General features: G+C 41.3%; 1 protein-coding gene and 1 long non-coding RNA gene across 2 annotated transcripts; one reads left to right on the top strand and one right to left on the bottom strand.

The window, feature by feature from the left end:
• Positions 1-2539: 2539 nt before the first annotated feature.
• On the top strand, positions 2540-11682 carry LOC134873837 (chromaffin granule amine transporter). Its single transcript, XM_063897718.1, has 16 exons — positions 2540-2639; positions 3670-4034; positions 4109-4233; positions 6096-6154; positions 6398-6481; positions 6660-6752; positions 6912-7001; positions 7910-7953; positions 8059-8119; positions 8233-8328; positions 8936-9014; positions 9280-9331; positions 9679-9742; positions 9892-10011; positions 10352-10485; positions 11241-11682. Exons 1-16 carry the CDS (start codon positions 2543-2545, stop codon positions 11346-11348), a joined length of 1671 nt encoding a protein of 556 aa, XP_063753788.1. The 5' UTR covers positions 2540-2542; the 3' UTR covers positions 11349-11682.
• Positions 9843-10919, bottom strand: LOC134873838 (uncharacterized). Its single transcript, XR_010166988.1, has 3 exons — positions 10618-10919; positions 10297-10462; positions 9843-10025 (listed from the first exon to the last, which is right to left on the bottom strand). It is a non-coding gene; the product is annotated as an uncharacterized LOC134873838 (long non-coding RNA).
• Positions 11683-15572: the final 3890 nt, after the last annotated feature.

Genomic DNA, 15572 nt, shown 5'->3' with positions numbered 1-15572 from the left:
GTGTCCGCAGCTTATTCAGGTCAGGTTGTGTATTCATGTATGGAGCAACGACTCACTTGTTGCTATTGTTGTAAGTAACAGAGAGACAAGATGTTAAATGGAAATCACAAAAATGTAAATTATATCCAATTTTAAACTGAAGATGATTTGCAGAGTTAGTGATGTTCTGTAGTGTTGTTTTATATCATGTTAAACTAAAGATTCAGACGCAAAATTACATTTCACATCAATGTTCCATCGAACATGAGAGAGAGAGAGCGTGATTGACAGAGATAACAGAATGAAAGGTGGTGTGTGTGTGTGTGTGCGCTTGTGTGTGTGTGCATGTGTGTTTGTAAGTGAGAGAGAGATAACTGTATTAGTGAGGGAGGAAAGAGCTTTTAAACCAATCTGCAGTCAGAACAGACGAGCAGTAAAGAGCCGGTCAGCCTGAGTTCAAGCTATAAGAAAAAAACCATTACGTTTCAAAGTTTTTATTCAAAATGTATTATTCGCACTGAATCAATATCTTACTGCTCATCACTTTACATTTGAAAGCAGGTCGTCTAATCAGCATTTAGTTTGTATTTATAGAGCATCTTAGAGTATTTTTGTACTTCCCATGATAAAATAGAGCAATTTACCCCTAAAAGGCTACAGTGATCATTTAAAACAACAACAACACAGCAAAAAAAAACGTTTTTATATTAATACAAATGAATATACGTTGTTCAGCTTAGCACTGTAGCTATTCACCAACATCTATCTTATCAGCTAGCTCTAACGAACATTGCTAACTCATGATGGATCGTTGGTGTGGTTGGTCCACTTTGTAGTGAGATACAAATCCGGTATGGCAACCAAAATGAACAATTACAAAGTTTTATTATATTATGTTTCAAGACAATTCGTCATCAAATGCCTTACTTTGCCTTTGGTTCGGTTTGGTCTGTTCTCACTCTGGCGGTTTTGAGTTTCTGGCAACGTTACTGAAAGCAGAATTGATCCTTTGTTCATTTACTGTTTGTTTCTGAACTAACAATAATAGAGGGGTATAAAACAGCATCTAACAAAAGGAATGTCCTCTGTGTTTAGGCAGTAGTATATTACAATATTGAATTGAACAGCTCAACAGCTGTGAGCATTGAATACAAGGTCAGTATAGCCTGAAAACTGAAGAGGTTTTCGAACCAAAGATTTTGAACCTCTCCGTTTCAGGGATTCTAAAACACCAGATAGTTGAGGACGCTAGGTATAAATAATAAGTCAGGTGTTTTAAAACTAGAACATGATGGTATGAATGTAGTCTGTACAGTGATGCTAACATTGCGTGTTAACATGCTGATATCAGCTAATAATCAGTAAACACAAAATGGGTTGCAGGTATTTGCCCGTAAACTAAGGGGTGTCATTAAAAAAATGATTGACCTTATAATTGCCCTATAATGAAAACTTATCACAACTACTGCAGTGCTTGTGCGTAATGTGCTCAGCAGTAAGGAAAATGACTGAGCTGCTGAAAATGCATGTAAACAGTGTGGGATTTATGGAATTAAAAACATTGCTACGCAAATGTGTTTTGAGGAAGGTAATACATTCAACGCGGGGAAACAAACCTTGATATACAATTGGCAGTATAATCAATATCTTAATGTATGTGATGTATTATGCTTTATATTGTTCATATGCTGTAATAAAGAAACACAATGACGATTTCATATCACAGCTGATCTTTAATAAGACAACAGGACCCTCTGATATTACCAGAGACTCCAGATATTAGTCTGAGACAGCAGACTCAAACCGTCCACAGTGGGCTCTGATCTGTTGTACGAGTTAGGCTAGCTGTTTCCCTCTACTTTCAGTCTTTATTCTAAGATATGCTAAACATAATTTTTAATTGATAAAAGTCGATAATTTGATGCAAATGAACTCTTCTTACAATTAAAATTTATCATGCAGTGTCCCCATCAGGCAACTGATACATTAATGTAATCTTTATCACCACTCCACTTTGAGTCAGCAGCAAGTCAACCACATTGACGTTCAGATAGACCTTGTGGAAATATAGTGTGACGTCACGGAGTCTACGTCCATTCATGTTCCCCTCTGGATGAGCTGGAATTACTTTGGTGGTCCTCTGACTTTATCGAGTGCCATCATGATTTATGTGTCTAATACTTTGGTTTATGACCAGATACCTAGAGAACCAATGACATCGTCAACCTCAGCTTTACTTTGTGTTAAATATTTTTAGCATGCTAACACACTTAACTGACATATTAAATAATATATCTACATACAATAAGCATACACTTAGATGTAAAGCTATTTATCAAAATTACATTTTGTGATTTAAACGAATATACCCTGCAAGCTTTATAGTTTCCTGTAGCATTTTGTGTAGGATTTTTGGAGAATAGAATCAATGTTGATCAGCTGTAGCTCTTGATAAGAGCAACAAAAAATAACTGAACAATCAGCTGAGTATGGATTTATATGTCCGTGTAAGGAGTTACATACAAGACATGTAAAAAAGACGTGTGTGTGTTAATGTGCAGACATGGCGTGGATCCGTCAAAGTCGAGGTTCTCCCCGACTCGTGCTGGTGGTGGTGTGTGTCGCTCTGCTGCTCGATAACATGCTGCTTACTGTGGTCGGTGAGTAAAAGTACTCCAGATGTGTCGGTTAAGATTGCATTAATGTGATTTTTATTAATTTTTTTCATTTAAAATTAAAACACTAAAACATATTTCAAACTGTTTCAGATTATCTTAAAAAAGGCCTTGTCTCAAAGCTTTTTTTGACTTTTCTCAATATATGTTTTTAAAGGGACCCTATTTTACCATTTGGGGGTTTTCCTGATGTCCGTACTATATGTTTTTGTGCATGTAAATGGTCTCCAAAGGCTAAATACCCAAAGTTCCCCCCAGAGGGAAGAGGACATCTTGGTTTATTAGTGGAACTTGATGACATCACTATAACACTTGCACTTCTATCGGCTAGCGCTCCAACACATTGTACGTGATAGGCTAAGGGGCGAGGCATCTCTAAGCTTTTGACTAATCAAATCAGAGCTGGCAAGATCTGTGCATTGTTCACAACGTAAATATAAAGCCAGGGTCACATAAGGTCAGCTGTCCACATATTTTGCTGTTCCAGAAATGGTACAGTAACAGATCATCCTCTAATGTTCCTCTAGCTGCTGGAAACAGATTTGTGACGCATCTAAAAAACCTGGAGGTTAGAGCTGTCGTCAGTAGTTAGACTAAGAGCTGTTTGTAAAGGCTGTTTACACACACACATGCACACACACACACACACACACACACACACACACACACACACACACACACACACACACACACACACACACACACACACACACACACACACACACACACACACACACGACCCTTTGACTTTGAACTTTAAAGTCTACAGTCTTAGTTCACAGTTGTCTCCTTCGGTCTCTTCTCACATTATATCTTTATCGCTGCTCTTCCTCCGCAGATGTGTTTTACATGTTGTTACTTTAAATAGATGTCTTATTAAAAGCTCATTTTAAATATTCATTTGAAAATTCAAAACACATTTTATATTCGTCATGATTTAATGACAGGAGAGCTTTAAAAATGAAGTTAATATTTCACCGTATTAATAAATGAACCAGTAATCTTCCTCCTCCAGTGCCGATCATCCCGACCTTCCTCTACGCCATCCAGCATCCCAGTTCAGAGCTCCAGACCACCCAGCCCTCCCTGGTCCCTCTGCCTAGCCTCAGTGCAGAACATTTAGGCACGGGGACTTCACAGTCCCCCTCCACCAGGTTAAACTTCCAGACCTCCAGCAGGAGTTCGGATCTCCCTCAGCCCAGGCTCAGTGCACCAGTCCTGGGTACACATTCACAGCAGAGCCCCCAGTTGTCTCCTCTGGTGTCCCTGTTTGACAACTCTACCTTCAGCCTGCAGGAGATTCGGACTGAACCCACCCCTTACACAGAGACCATGGACCGGAGTGGCCTGAACACAGAACAGGAGATCAACGACACTACAGTAGGTGCTGTTTACCTGACGCTGAGTGCACTGAGTATGCAGGAGGGTTTATACATGCTCTCTCTTCCCTGCAGGAGTCCTCATGTCTTCAGGACAGCGTGTTTCTGGAGGAGGAAAATGTCCGTGTTGGTTTGTTGTTTGCCTCTAAAGCTCTCGTCCAGCTGCTCATCAACCCCTTTGTTGGACCGCTCACCAACAGGTATCTTCAAGGGCGGATACTGAACTGTTTTATTTTATTATCTGCACAGGCTCAAGGGCCCAAAAAGCAGTGATTTTAAGTTACTAAGTACTCCACTTAAGTACAACTTTGAGGTCCTTGTACTTTACATATTACGTATTTCAAATGTGTTATACTTTGTACTTCTGCCCCACTACACTTCAGAGGTAAATGGTGTACATTTACTCCACTGCATTTATTTAATCCCTTTAGTTACTTCTGGATCTGGATTAATGATGGTAAATATGATCAGCCCTTAAATCAGACTTTAGTTCACCTGGAGTAAATCCAGCAGCTACCCTGCAGTATACAAAGCCATTCAAACTAGCTGCACCTTTACCAGCTCTGAGAACACTTTAATGATCAATAATTATAAAACATATCAGAGATATTATTCTGAAATGGACCAATCAAACAATGACTACTTTTACTGTCGCTACTTTAAGTACATTTAGATGAGAGTACTTTCTACTTTCACTGGAGGAACATTTTGAATGCAGGACTTTTACTGTGACAGAGTATTCCTACACTCTGGTACTTCTACTTAAGTACAGAATCTGAGTACTTTGTCCACCTCTACCAAAAGTTAAGGGGATCCCTTGGTCTTTCATAGTACACTGCCTGGCCAAAAAAAAGGTCACACTCTAATATTCGTTGGACCGCCTTTAACTTTGATTACGGCACGCATTCTCTGTGGCATCATTTCCACAAGCTTCTGCAATGTCACAACATTTATTTCTGTCCAGAGTTGCATTCATTTTTTGACCTTGTATTGATGACGGGAGATTCGGACCACTGCGCAAAGTCTTCTCCAGCACATCCCAAAGATTCTCAATTGGGTTCAGGTCTGGACTCTGTGGTGGCCAATCCATGTGTGAAAATGATGTCTCATGCTCCCTGAACCACTCATTCACAATTTGAGCCCGATGGATCCTGGCATTGTCATCTTGGAACTTGCCCGTGCCATCAGGGAAGAAAAAATCCATTGATGGAATAACCTGGTCCTTCAGTATATTCAGGTAGTCAGCTGACCTCATTCTTTGGGCACATTGCTGAACCTAGACCAGACCAACTGCAGCAACCCCAGATCATAACACTGCCCCCACAGGCTTGTGACCTTTTTTTTGGCCGGGCAGTGTATATAAAAGCACCTAGACTTGCATTATCATCAATGACATCCAAAATGTTTTGATCTAAACACATTCCCATAAGTAATGAAACAAAGTACCTTGATGTGAACTGCACTTAACACTGTATTTTGATTAGGAATATAGGGTTCAAATGTTTTTAATTTTACAGGGTTCCAATCATATTGTATAGTTCTCAGACAAGTACACAACTGTTCTTTTCACCTTTGCACATTATTGTGTCCATGGATGTATAAAGAAAACTGGATACAGCACACAAGGCGGGGCCTCGTTCATTCCTAGAGTTGCTCATTGGCGCATGAAGCCCAAAATGGAGCAACTATGGAGTCAAAACTAATCAGTATCTGGGCCCACAGAACAGGTGCCATTGAGTTGTAGAGAGAAGAATAGAGAGGGAATATAACTCTTCTCAAATTCAGCTTTTAGCTCTACAGACGTCTCTTTCCCAATGCAAGTCAATAAGCAAAAGTATTTTTGGGCACCATGATAGCACAGAGTAGAACAGAACTACAGTACCACCATTTGGCCCCTATGAAAATGTGCTGTGGTTCTCCTCCTGGGGGCTTGATTGTAATCCATTCATGTCTAAAATGTCCTCTTGTAGGTCCTAAACCCACTTCCTGTTTCATTAGTTGGTGTCTTTACAGTAAATAAGTGTTGCATTACTTCACTGACCGTCTTTCTTTCTGTGTGCAGGATCGGGTATCACATCCCCATGTTTGCTGGTTTCATCATCATGTTTGTGTCAACCATCAGTAAGTCAAAATCCTAAACACACACACACACACACACACACACACACACACACACACACACACACACACACACACACACACACACACACACACACACACACACACACACACACACACACACACACACACCCCACACATACATGATGACAGTGTGTAAATTATAAAGAGATGTATAATTCTTTATTTATAAGTATTTATATATATATTTAAAATATATATATAATGTTTTTGTGTGTTTGTCAGTGTTCGCCTTCTCAGGGACGTACGCTCTGCTGTTCTTCGCTCGCTCTCTGCAAGGAATTGGTTCATCCTTTTCGTCTGTGGCAGGTAGACTGTGAAACATCATCACACATTCAGAACACAGGTAATCATTTATTGAGTATTAAAGCGTGTGTGTGTGTGTGTGTGTGTGTGTGTGTGTGTGTGTGTGTGTGTGTGTGTGTGTGTGTGTGTGTGTGTGTGTGTGTGTGTGTGTGTGTGTGTGTGTGTGTGTGTGTGTGTGTAGGTCTAGGTATGCTGGCCAGTGTGTACACTGATGATGAGGAGAGAGGCATTGCTATGGGCATCGCACTGGGAGGACTGGCTATGGGAGTCCTGAGTGAGACATATATTATTCCCCTTCCTTTCTTCATGCCTTTTAGTCTCTTTTAAAAGAAAAACATAGTAAAGAATTATAATACAAAAGATAAGATGTCAGTATGTTTAAAAAAAGATACTGGATTTTTGTCCTGTGTTTAATGTTTGTGTTGTTTTTCAGTTGGAGCTCCATTCGGCAGTGTGATGTATGAGTTTGTAGGGAAGCGCGCTCCCTTCCTGATCCTGGCCTTCCTGGCTGTGTTTGATGGAGGTAAAAACAGTTTCACAGATTGATATAAAGCCCATTATAACTGGTTGCTCCATTCAAAGTGCATCGCCTATAAACATTCATGCAGGTCCAAAGCACAAAAGATACAGAGCCATCATATTCCAGCCAAACGAGCCCATGACGTTTTTCAGCTGAATGCAAGGATGGGGATGCAGGTGTTGGACTGTTTTTGCAATGAGGCTGATTTTCATAGAAAGGGCTCAACTTTGTGCAAATGTACAGTATGTTTTTTTCAAAATACTTGCAAATGGCACAGGGGACCCTAAGATTCTATTTGCTCGTTAGTAAAGTTAGAGGTGCTTTTCGTCACATAATCCATTTGTGAATTTGTGCTTCTTCTAACATTATGTCTCATGTTACCAATATTTTTTAGTGTCTTGGCGTCCGTCAAACCTTTATAGTCATTTAAATCATCAGTTCTCCCATCTCTACCTTAGACGACACACTGAAAACACTGAACGTTGATTTTAATTAGATGTATTATGTCGACAGTTTTTACATTACTATATCAGGTTAGTTGAAAGCAATAATTTTAAGTTGAACATATTATTATTTAAACTTAATATTATTGCTTTCACTAACCTGATGCAGTTATGTGAAATCTGTTGACATAATACATTTAATTAAATGTTTCAGTTTTTTCAGTGCCTCAAGGGAACAGCTTCTGGCCTGAACACCTGCAAAGACTCATGGGAGCTGGAGCTGTTTAATGCTAACAAGATACATGGATATTAATCTAACTAAAATTGATCTATAGAATCAATAATTAACTGCATCTATAAATAAAGTTATTGCCAATAGGGTTTTGAATGTGACCGTGTACATGCTGGTGATGTCCCACTGATGCAGTCCAGTTAGCACGTCCTGATGTTTGCATTTATGTGTTGCAGCATTACAGCTGTTCATCCTGCAGCCTTCAAAGATCTCCCCAGGGGTGAGTCCACTTTCTAACTGTGACAATCAGATCCGATCTGATGTGATTTGTTCTGGTCCAGTCTGATTTGTTCTAGCATAACCAGCTCTAGTTTGTGTGTTTCAGAGTGTGGAGGGGACACCATTACTGACGCTGTTAAAGGACCCGTACATCCTCATTAGTGCAGGTAAGAAGACGCTCCTTTACTCACCTGTACATTCACGCCCACCCCCCGCCCAAAAAAAACAACCAAACATGCCTGAAGAGTATTTCATATATCTGGGATCCTTCTATCTGCAGGTTCTCTGTGTTTTGCCAACATGGGTGTGGCCATCCTGGAGCCGACCCTGCCCATCTGGATGATGCAGACCATGTGCTCCCCTAAATGGCAGCTTGGTTCGTCACCGTCTTCACTCACCTTTCCTACTTCCTGCCTGAAGTGAAAAATCAGAAACTTTGACTTGAATTAAATGTATTGTGTAAACAAATTTCCCATAACTGTATTAGGTGAAAGCAATAATATTAAGTTAAAAATACAAAATACTGCATAAGGTTCAACTTAATATTATTGGTTTCAAATAACTTCAGTGACATTTGTTGACATGATACATTTAATCAACGTTTCAGTTTTTTCACTTCAGATATGTTGATTTGATTGAGCTGAATTATTACAAACACTCAATAGAAGTATGAATATCAACCTCACACTTCGATTTGCTCAGAAATGTCCTTTCATCCTCATATGTTCCTTCCTTCCCCCCTGCTCTTCCTGTGTTCCGACATTTCTTTCTGCCAATGTTCTTTCCTCACTTTCATCCCTATGTCTTCCCGTTTCTTGCTCCCTTCCCTTCTTCCTTTCTCATGTTCCTTCTCTCCTTCTTTCTGTTCCTTCCTTCCTCTCTCCTTAAGTTTCTCCCTCCCTTCCTTTTTAATCCTTAATTATTGTGTCTTCCTTATCTCCCTCACCTCTCCCTTTTTAAAAGGATGTGTGTTGTTTTTTCAGGTTTAGCCTTCCTCCCTGCCAGTATCTCCTACCTAATAGGAACGAACCTGTTCGGTGTTCTGTCCAACAAGATGGGACGGTCAGTGTGTGTGTGTGTGTGTGTGTGTGTGTGTGTGTGTGTGTGTGTGTGTGTGTGTGTGTGTGTGTGTGTGTGTGTGTGTGTGTGTGTGTGTGTGTGTGTGTGTGTGTGCATTCCGTAAGAGCTCTCAGAGGAAGAGGTTTAATCAGCAGATTAACTGATTCACTTTTATGGAAAGTCTGAGTCCTGTTCAGACCTGAACCTGAAGACTTCCGGTAAACTTGCAGGTGTAACAGATGGCTGATGGGTATTTCTGTCTCTCCAGGTGGCTCTGCTCCATGTTAGGGATGTTTATCGTTGGCATCAGTCTGCTCTGTGTAAGTATACCATTAATTTATCAATATAATAGCCTGTTCATCCACCCGTCATTGATTCACCGATTATTACAGGAACTCATGTAATACGTGGTTCCATATATTTCTGCAGAAAGTGTGTCATCTTATACATTTCTTTACAGTTCTCATTACCAGGTACCGAACTTAATGTTAAAAACAACCAATTTAACTACTGTGTGTGTATGTGTGTGTGTGTGTGTGTGTGTGTGTGTGTGTGTGTGTGTGTGTGTGTGTGTGTGTGTGTGTGTGTGTGTGTGTGTGTGTGTGTGTGTGTGTGTGTGTGTGTGTGTGTGTGTGTGTGTGTGTGTGTGTGTGTGTGTTTGCATCAGGTTCCTTTTGCCACCAATATCTATGGTCTGATTGGACCCAACGGAGGTTTGGGCTTCGCTATAGGTGATAATAAACAGCTCATTATCTCATTACATATTGAATGTTTTTGCAGGCAAACTAATGCAGACAGATTATTCGATTTTTTATTATAGTAACTGTGGAATCTCTTGTATGATTGTTCGTTGTTGAGCTGAATGGTTTTCCTCCTTCAGGTATGGTGGATACCTCCATGATGGCCATCATGGGATACCTGGTTGACATCCGTCATGCCTCTGTCTACGGCAGCGTCTATGCCATCGCAGACGTGGCGCTGTGTCTGGGGTTCGCTATCGGTAACACACACACACTGAAAATAACAAAAAAATATAATGAAGTCTCATGATAATGGAATACATCATGTTGAAGTATGTCTTGAGTCTAACAATACTATAATAATAAGTAGTGAAATACATCAATTTAACAAAACAGAAATACCTTTGTAAAAATGAGAAACTTTAACTTAACTAAATTAAATCATTTATTACTAAATCTTTATAACAGTTGGTTAACACATTAGTCCTTTTATTCAATTATTTTTTGAAGATAATAAAGACAATCTTGTCAAAAGCGTATTTCACCTGAATTAGACAAAGATAATGATCATTTAAAAGTCTGTGTCTGCTGTTGTTCCAGGACCGTCCACAGGGGGCGCTCTTGTGCAGGCGGTGGGTTTCCCCTGTCTCATGGTGTTTATCGGGGTGATCAACATCCTGTACGCGCCACTCTGCTTCCTGTTACGTAACCCTGCAGTCAAGGAGGAGAAAATGGTAAATATGAATATAAAAGTTAAACTAGTGAGCAAAACCACAGGTCTACCATAACACAGCACAATCTAAATCACTTGCAGCACACACACACACACCTTAATGAAACACACCGGAAGTAATCAGATGATTTACCTAAGTACTCCCCAATTTTCTGATTGTCTTTTTTATGTTACTGTAAGGGAATACAGTTACCCTTTTCTGTTTCCAGGTTATGGAATCCAATACTTCCCGAGCCTGGTTGTGGTAGAGTTGAAAAAGATTGGTGAAATGTGACTAAGCTTTCCTTTAGATACTTTAGCCAAAAGAGCTGCAGGGTTTAACATGGTGCATCCTGAACAGATTCCCCAAAACACCCGGTGTCAACAACACCAAATCATGTTCAAATCACACACACACACACACACACACACACACACACACACACACACACACGCTCACCCCATACATGCTCTCTCACACACACACACACACACACACACACACACACACACACACACACACACACACTGCAGGTTGTGACAGAACAGCAGGAAGTGTGTATGCCTCTGTGATGTTGCAGCCAAAGACTTTGTGTGTGTGAAGTCATTACACAGTGATTAGACTGATCACAGATCAGAAGCAGCTGCCTTTAAAGCTGCAGAGGAAACATTTATACTTAATCACCTGTCTATTACACACAAATTACACTGACATGCAGGTAGGTCCACTGATCAAACGTGTGTGTGTGTGTTTTTGAATGTGTGTGTGTGTTGCAGGCGATAATTGACCAGGAGTGTGTGATGCACAGGAGCTACAACACACAGAACGAGAGTCGAGAGTTTCCTCTGAGCGACTATAGCGAAGAAGAGGAGGCAATGGAGTGACACATACACACACACACACACACACACACACACACACACACACACACACACACACACACACACACACACACACACACACACACACACACACACACACACAAAGATGTTCCTGTTGTGATGTTCCAGTGTCTGTATAAAACCTCTTGATATATAATTGATTGATTAACCATAACTGTAGAATACCAGTTCACTGTGAGGGCTCTAAATGAAATGTCATTGTTAATTGATGGATGGAGTGCAGAGGATGTTTTGATGCCTTGTGTGAACGTTTAGAGAGTAACTAATGTGATGTGAATACGTAAATGCAAATTCTATTAAAGAACACCTTATAGAGCGGTGCAGTGATGACGTGTTTTTGTAAGCCGACCCGGAAGTTAGCATAGCAAAGAGCTCCCTCCAAAAAAGCCAAAGGAAAAATCCCCATTGGATTTCGGTGTATTGCAGCAAGTAAGATCTGTGACAAACACACATTTATGAAACTTTTTGTTCAGCGGGATATTATGTATATTATGCTTTAATGCAATTTTCAATAATAAGATAATGTAAGGCTAGATAGATACTTTATTGATCACGAGGGAAATTCAAGGACTCCAGTAGCTTATAGAACACACACAACATACACATACAACAAAAAAAAGGACGATATAAAAATCCACATGAATGTAAATAGAAAAAGTATAGGCATAGGACACTTGCAGTGGCAGGGCCTGATCCTGTGATTCAGTGTGCATTGTAAGGTGCTCAAGGAGAATGTGTGCCATGGTGTAGTGCAAGGGAGTATTACAGTGCAAGGCTAAAGCCTAAAAAACCAGCATTAAATATGGACAATAGAAAATAATGTAAACAGTAGGGGGGACACAGAAATCAGCAGCAAATCTTAGCGTATTAAGTATTAAAGTTACAGCCAGTATTCAAGTATTAAGTTAAAAGTTAGGACACAGTCCAGGTTGGGGGAAGGAGGGAGGGGTGTGTGCATATGGGCTAATATAGCCAGTAGACAGTCAGACAACACACATTGTTATAAGTGGCAGTGGAAATGGAAGTGGTGGAGAGGGAGACAGACTTGTGCAGAAAAGTCAATCTCTCCTCTACCCCTTAGTGACGCATTCTAGAGATGTATAGCCCTGGGTGCAAATTACTTCCCCAGCCTGTCCGTTGAGCATGACAGTGCCCTTAGTCTTGAGCTGATCATGCTCCTCTGCTTTGTGAAAGTGCTGTGCAGTGAATGACAATCATTGTCGAGGATGGTAAGCAGTCTGGTCAGTGTCCTTTTCTCTGCAGTAGCTGTGATACCCTCGAGCTCAAGGCCAGCAACAGAGCCAGCTTTCCTTACCGGCCTGTCCAGTCGCCCAGCATCCTTCTTCTTAATACTGCCTCCCCAACATACCACAGCATTAAAGATAACATGACAACAGACTGGTAAAACATACAGAGGAGCTTGCAACAGACATTGAAGGACCGCAGCTTCCTCATGAAGTAGAGCCGGCTCTGCCCTTTCTTGTAGCTTGAAGATGAAGATGAAGATTCAACTTTATTGTCATTGCACACAGTACAAGTACTAGGACAACGAAATGCGGTCTCTGCATTTGACCCATCCTAGTGTTAGGAGCAGTGGGCTGCCATTGTACGGCGCCCGGGGAGCAGTGTAGGTAACCAGTGTCTTGCTCAGGGACACCACGGTGGCACTTGGTCTTTCGGGGACTTGAACTGGTGACCTTCCAGTTCCCAGGCCAACCCCCTATGAACTTCGCCACCACCGCCTCAGTGTTAGCTGACCAGTCCAGTTTATCGTCCAGGTGTATCCCCAGGTATTTGTATGTGTTGAACACCTCCACATTGGCCCCCTCTATGCAGACTGGCAGCAGAGTGGGCTTTGACCTGCGGAAATCCACCACCATCTCCTTGGTCTTTGAAGTGTTGAGTTGCAGATGGTTATGCTTGCACCATTGCACAACGTCATCCACCAGGTTCCTGTACTCCGACTCCTGCCTATCCCTGATACACCCCACAATTGCAGTGTCGTCCGAAAACTTCTGCATGTGGCATGACTCCGTGTTGTAGCAGAAGTCAGACGTGTACAGGTTGATCAGGACAGTGCCCTGTGGTGCTCCGGTGTTACTGACCACAGTGTCAGAGAAACAGTCTTTCAATCTGACAAACTGTGGCTTCTCTGACAGGTAGTCTGTGATCCAGGATACGAGGTGGGTGTCCACCCCCATCTGCAGGAGCTTTTCTCTCAGTCTGAGGGGCTGGATGGTGTTAAAGGCACTGGAGAAATTAAAAAACAAGATTTTCACAGCACCTTTCCCCTTGTCCAAATGAGAGTGTGTTCTGTGCAGCAGGTATAAGACAGCATGTTCCACGCCCACCTTCTCCTGGTATGCAAACTGCAGCGGGTCGAGTGCGTGGTGAACCTGCGGTTTGAGGATGTGAAGTACCAGTTGCTCCATGGTCTTCATCATGTGTGATGTTAGAGCGACTGGCCTTCAGTCGTTAAGCTCACTTGGGTGTGTCTTCTATGGAACGGGGATGGTGCATGATGTCTTCCATATTACCAGGACTTTTCCCAGTCAGAGGCTCAGGTTAAAGAGGTGTTGAAGAGGCTCCCCCAGTTCAGCAGCGCAGGCTTTGAGCAGTCTTGGACACACTCTGTCAGGCCCAACTGCCTTTCCCTGGCGAAGTCTCCTCAATTCTCCCCTGACCTGGTCTGCAGTGATGGTGGGGGGAGGGTAGTCTCTTTGTCTTTGGAAGTTGGCTGGTGGTTGTTGATTGAGAGGAGTGAAGCCACTATGTCTGTGGTCCCGGCATGAAGGGGATGTGCAGCAGGAGTTGATGATGGGGGTTGACAGGTAGGAGTAGCTGTCGGGGGTGGACAGGCCATTGCCGCAGAAGCCTGGCACTCAACCCTATTGTAAAAGAGATTTAACTGTTTAGCTCTGCCTCCATCTCCTTCCACTGTGCTACTCCTTTTCTTGCATCCTGGCTATAAGCAAACTACAAATCACGTGGCTGAGCACCTCCATCGTTAAGCTAAAGGGGCTAATGTACGGTGTGATGACATTCAGTAGTTTCATTTAGACACTTGTTAGCAACTGCTGTTTTCATGACACATAGAAGCTTCGGAAATTAACGGGTGGGATGTATTGCAATTTCTTTTTATGTCGTAGAACAAAAAATCTCGTCAGCTTGAGTTAACAATGGACCTCATTCAGGCTTCTGACCACAAAGACATAAAAAAAAACATCGACTTCAAGACAAGGGAGCAGGAAGTGGTGAAAGTATTTCCCGGGTTTTAGGACTCATTACTTTTCAATTCACCAACTGAACATTCAATTAGCACCACCCCCTTAGCTACCATGGCTACTTGCGTCTTGCTACAGTCTGGAAGATTTAACATAAAATAATTGTTTAACATTGAAACAATTTGTCCTGCGATTTGCAGAAATGCTCAGAGCACACATTACAATGGACATTTTACCAAGCTAATTCCTTATATGACGTCCGCCTGGCATTTAATGTTAAAAATGATGTAGAAAACGGTCTAATAAAACATTTGTTTTTGTTTGTTTTTTCAGTTCAGTACATTTGTTTGCAAAATATTTTACTTCACACCAACTAAACAGAAAAACAGACTCACAAACTTTAGGTTGTATTAAGGTGCTCACTAATCCGTCAAATGATCATGGCAAAGACACAAAACAAGACCAATGTTTTCAAAAATAGGTAAATTCACTTACTGTGATCAAACAACATTTTTTGTGGTTCTGGTAAGTGTTTAGTTTTTCATCATCTGAGGGCTCGGCGGAAATTGCTGCTTAAATTTGTATTGGATCATCCCTTCTGTTACCATAGGTAGGAAAAGTACTCAGATCTTGTACTTGAGTAAAAGTAGAAGTACTCAGGTCTTGTACTTGAGTAAAAGTAGAAGTACTCAGATCTTGTACTTGAGTAAAGTAGAAGTACCAGAGTGTAGGAATACTCTGTCACAGTAAAAGTCCTGCATTCTAAATGTTCCTCCAGTGAAAGTAGAAAGTACTCTCATCTAAATGTACTTAAAGTAGCGACAGTAAAAGTAGTCATTGTTTGATTGGTCCATTTCAGAATAATATCTCTGATATGTTTTATAATTATTGATCATTAAAGTGTTCTCAGAGCTGGTAAAGGTGCAGCTAGTTTGGATGGCTTTGTACGGTTTAGCGAGGGGGTCGGTTGGATTCAATTTAG

The sequence above is a fragment of the Eleginops maclovinus genome, chromosome 12 (assembly GCF_036324505.1).
Source record: "Eleginops maclovinus isolate JMC-PN-2008 ecotype Puerto Natales chromosome 12, JC_Emac_rtc_rv5, whole genome shotgun sequence".
NCBI lineage: Eukaryota > Metazoa > Chordata > Actinopteri > Perciformes > Eleginopidae > Eleginops > Eleginops maclovinus.
The sequence above is the reverse complement of the archived record's forward strand: the minus strand, read 5'-3'. Positions and strand labels throughout refer to the sequence as shown.

Coding starts and splice junctions, on each gene's coding strand:
- LOC134873837 (XM_063897718.1), top strand. CDS start 2,543: ATGGCGTGGATCCGTCAAAGTCGAGGTTCTCCCCGACTCGTGCTGGTG. Junction 9,015..9,279: donor CTGTCCAACAAGATGGGACG/GTCAGTGTGTGT, acceptor CTGTCTCTCCAG/GTGGCTCTGCTCCATGTTAG. Junction 10,486..11,240: donor CAGTCAAGGAGGAGAAAATG/GTAAATATGAAT, acceptor TGTGTGTTGCAG/GCGATAATTGACCAGGAGTG.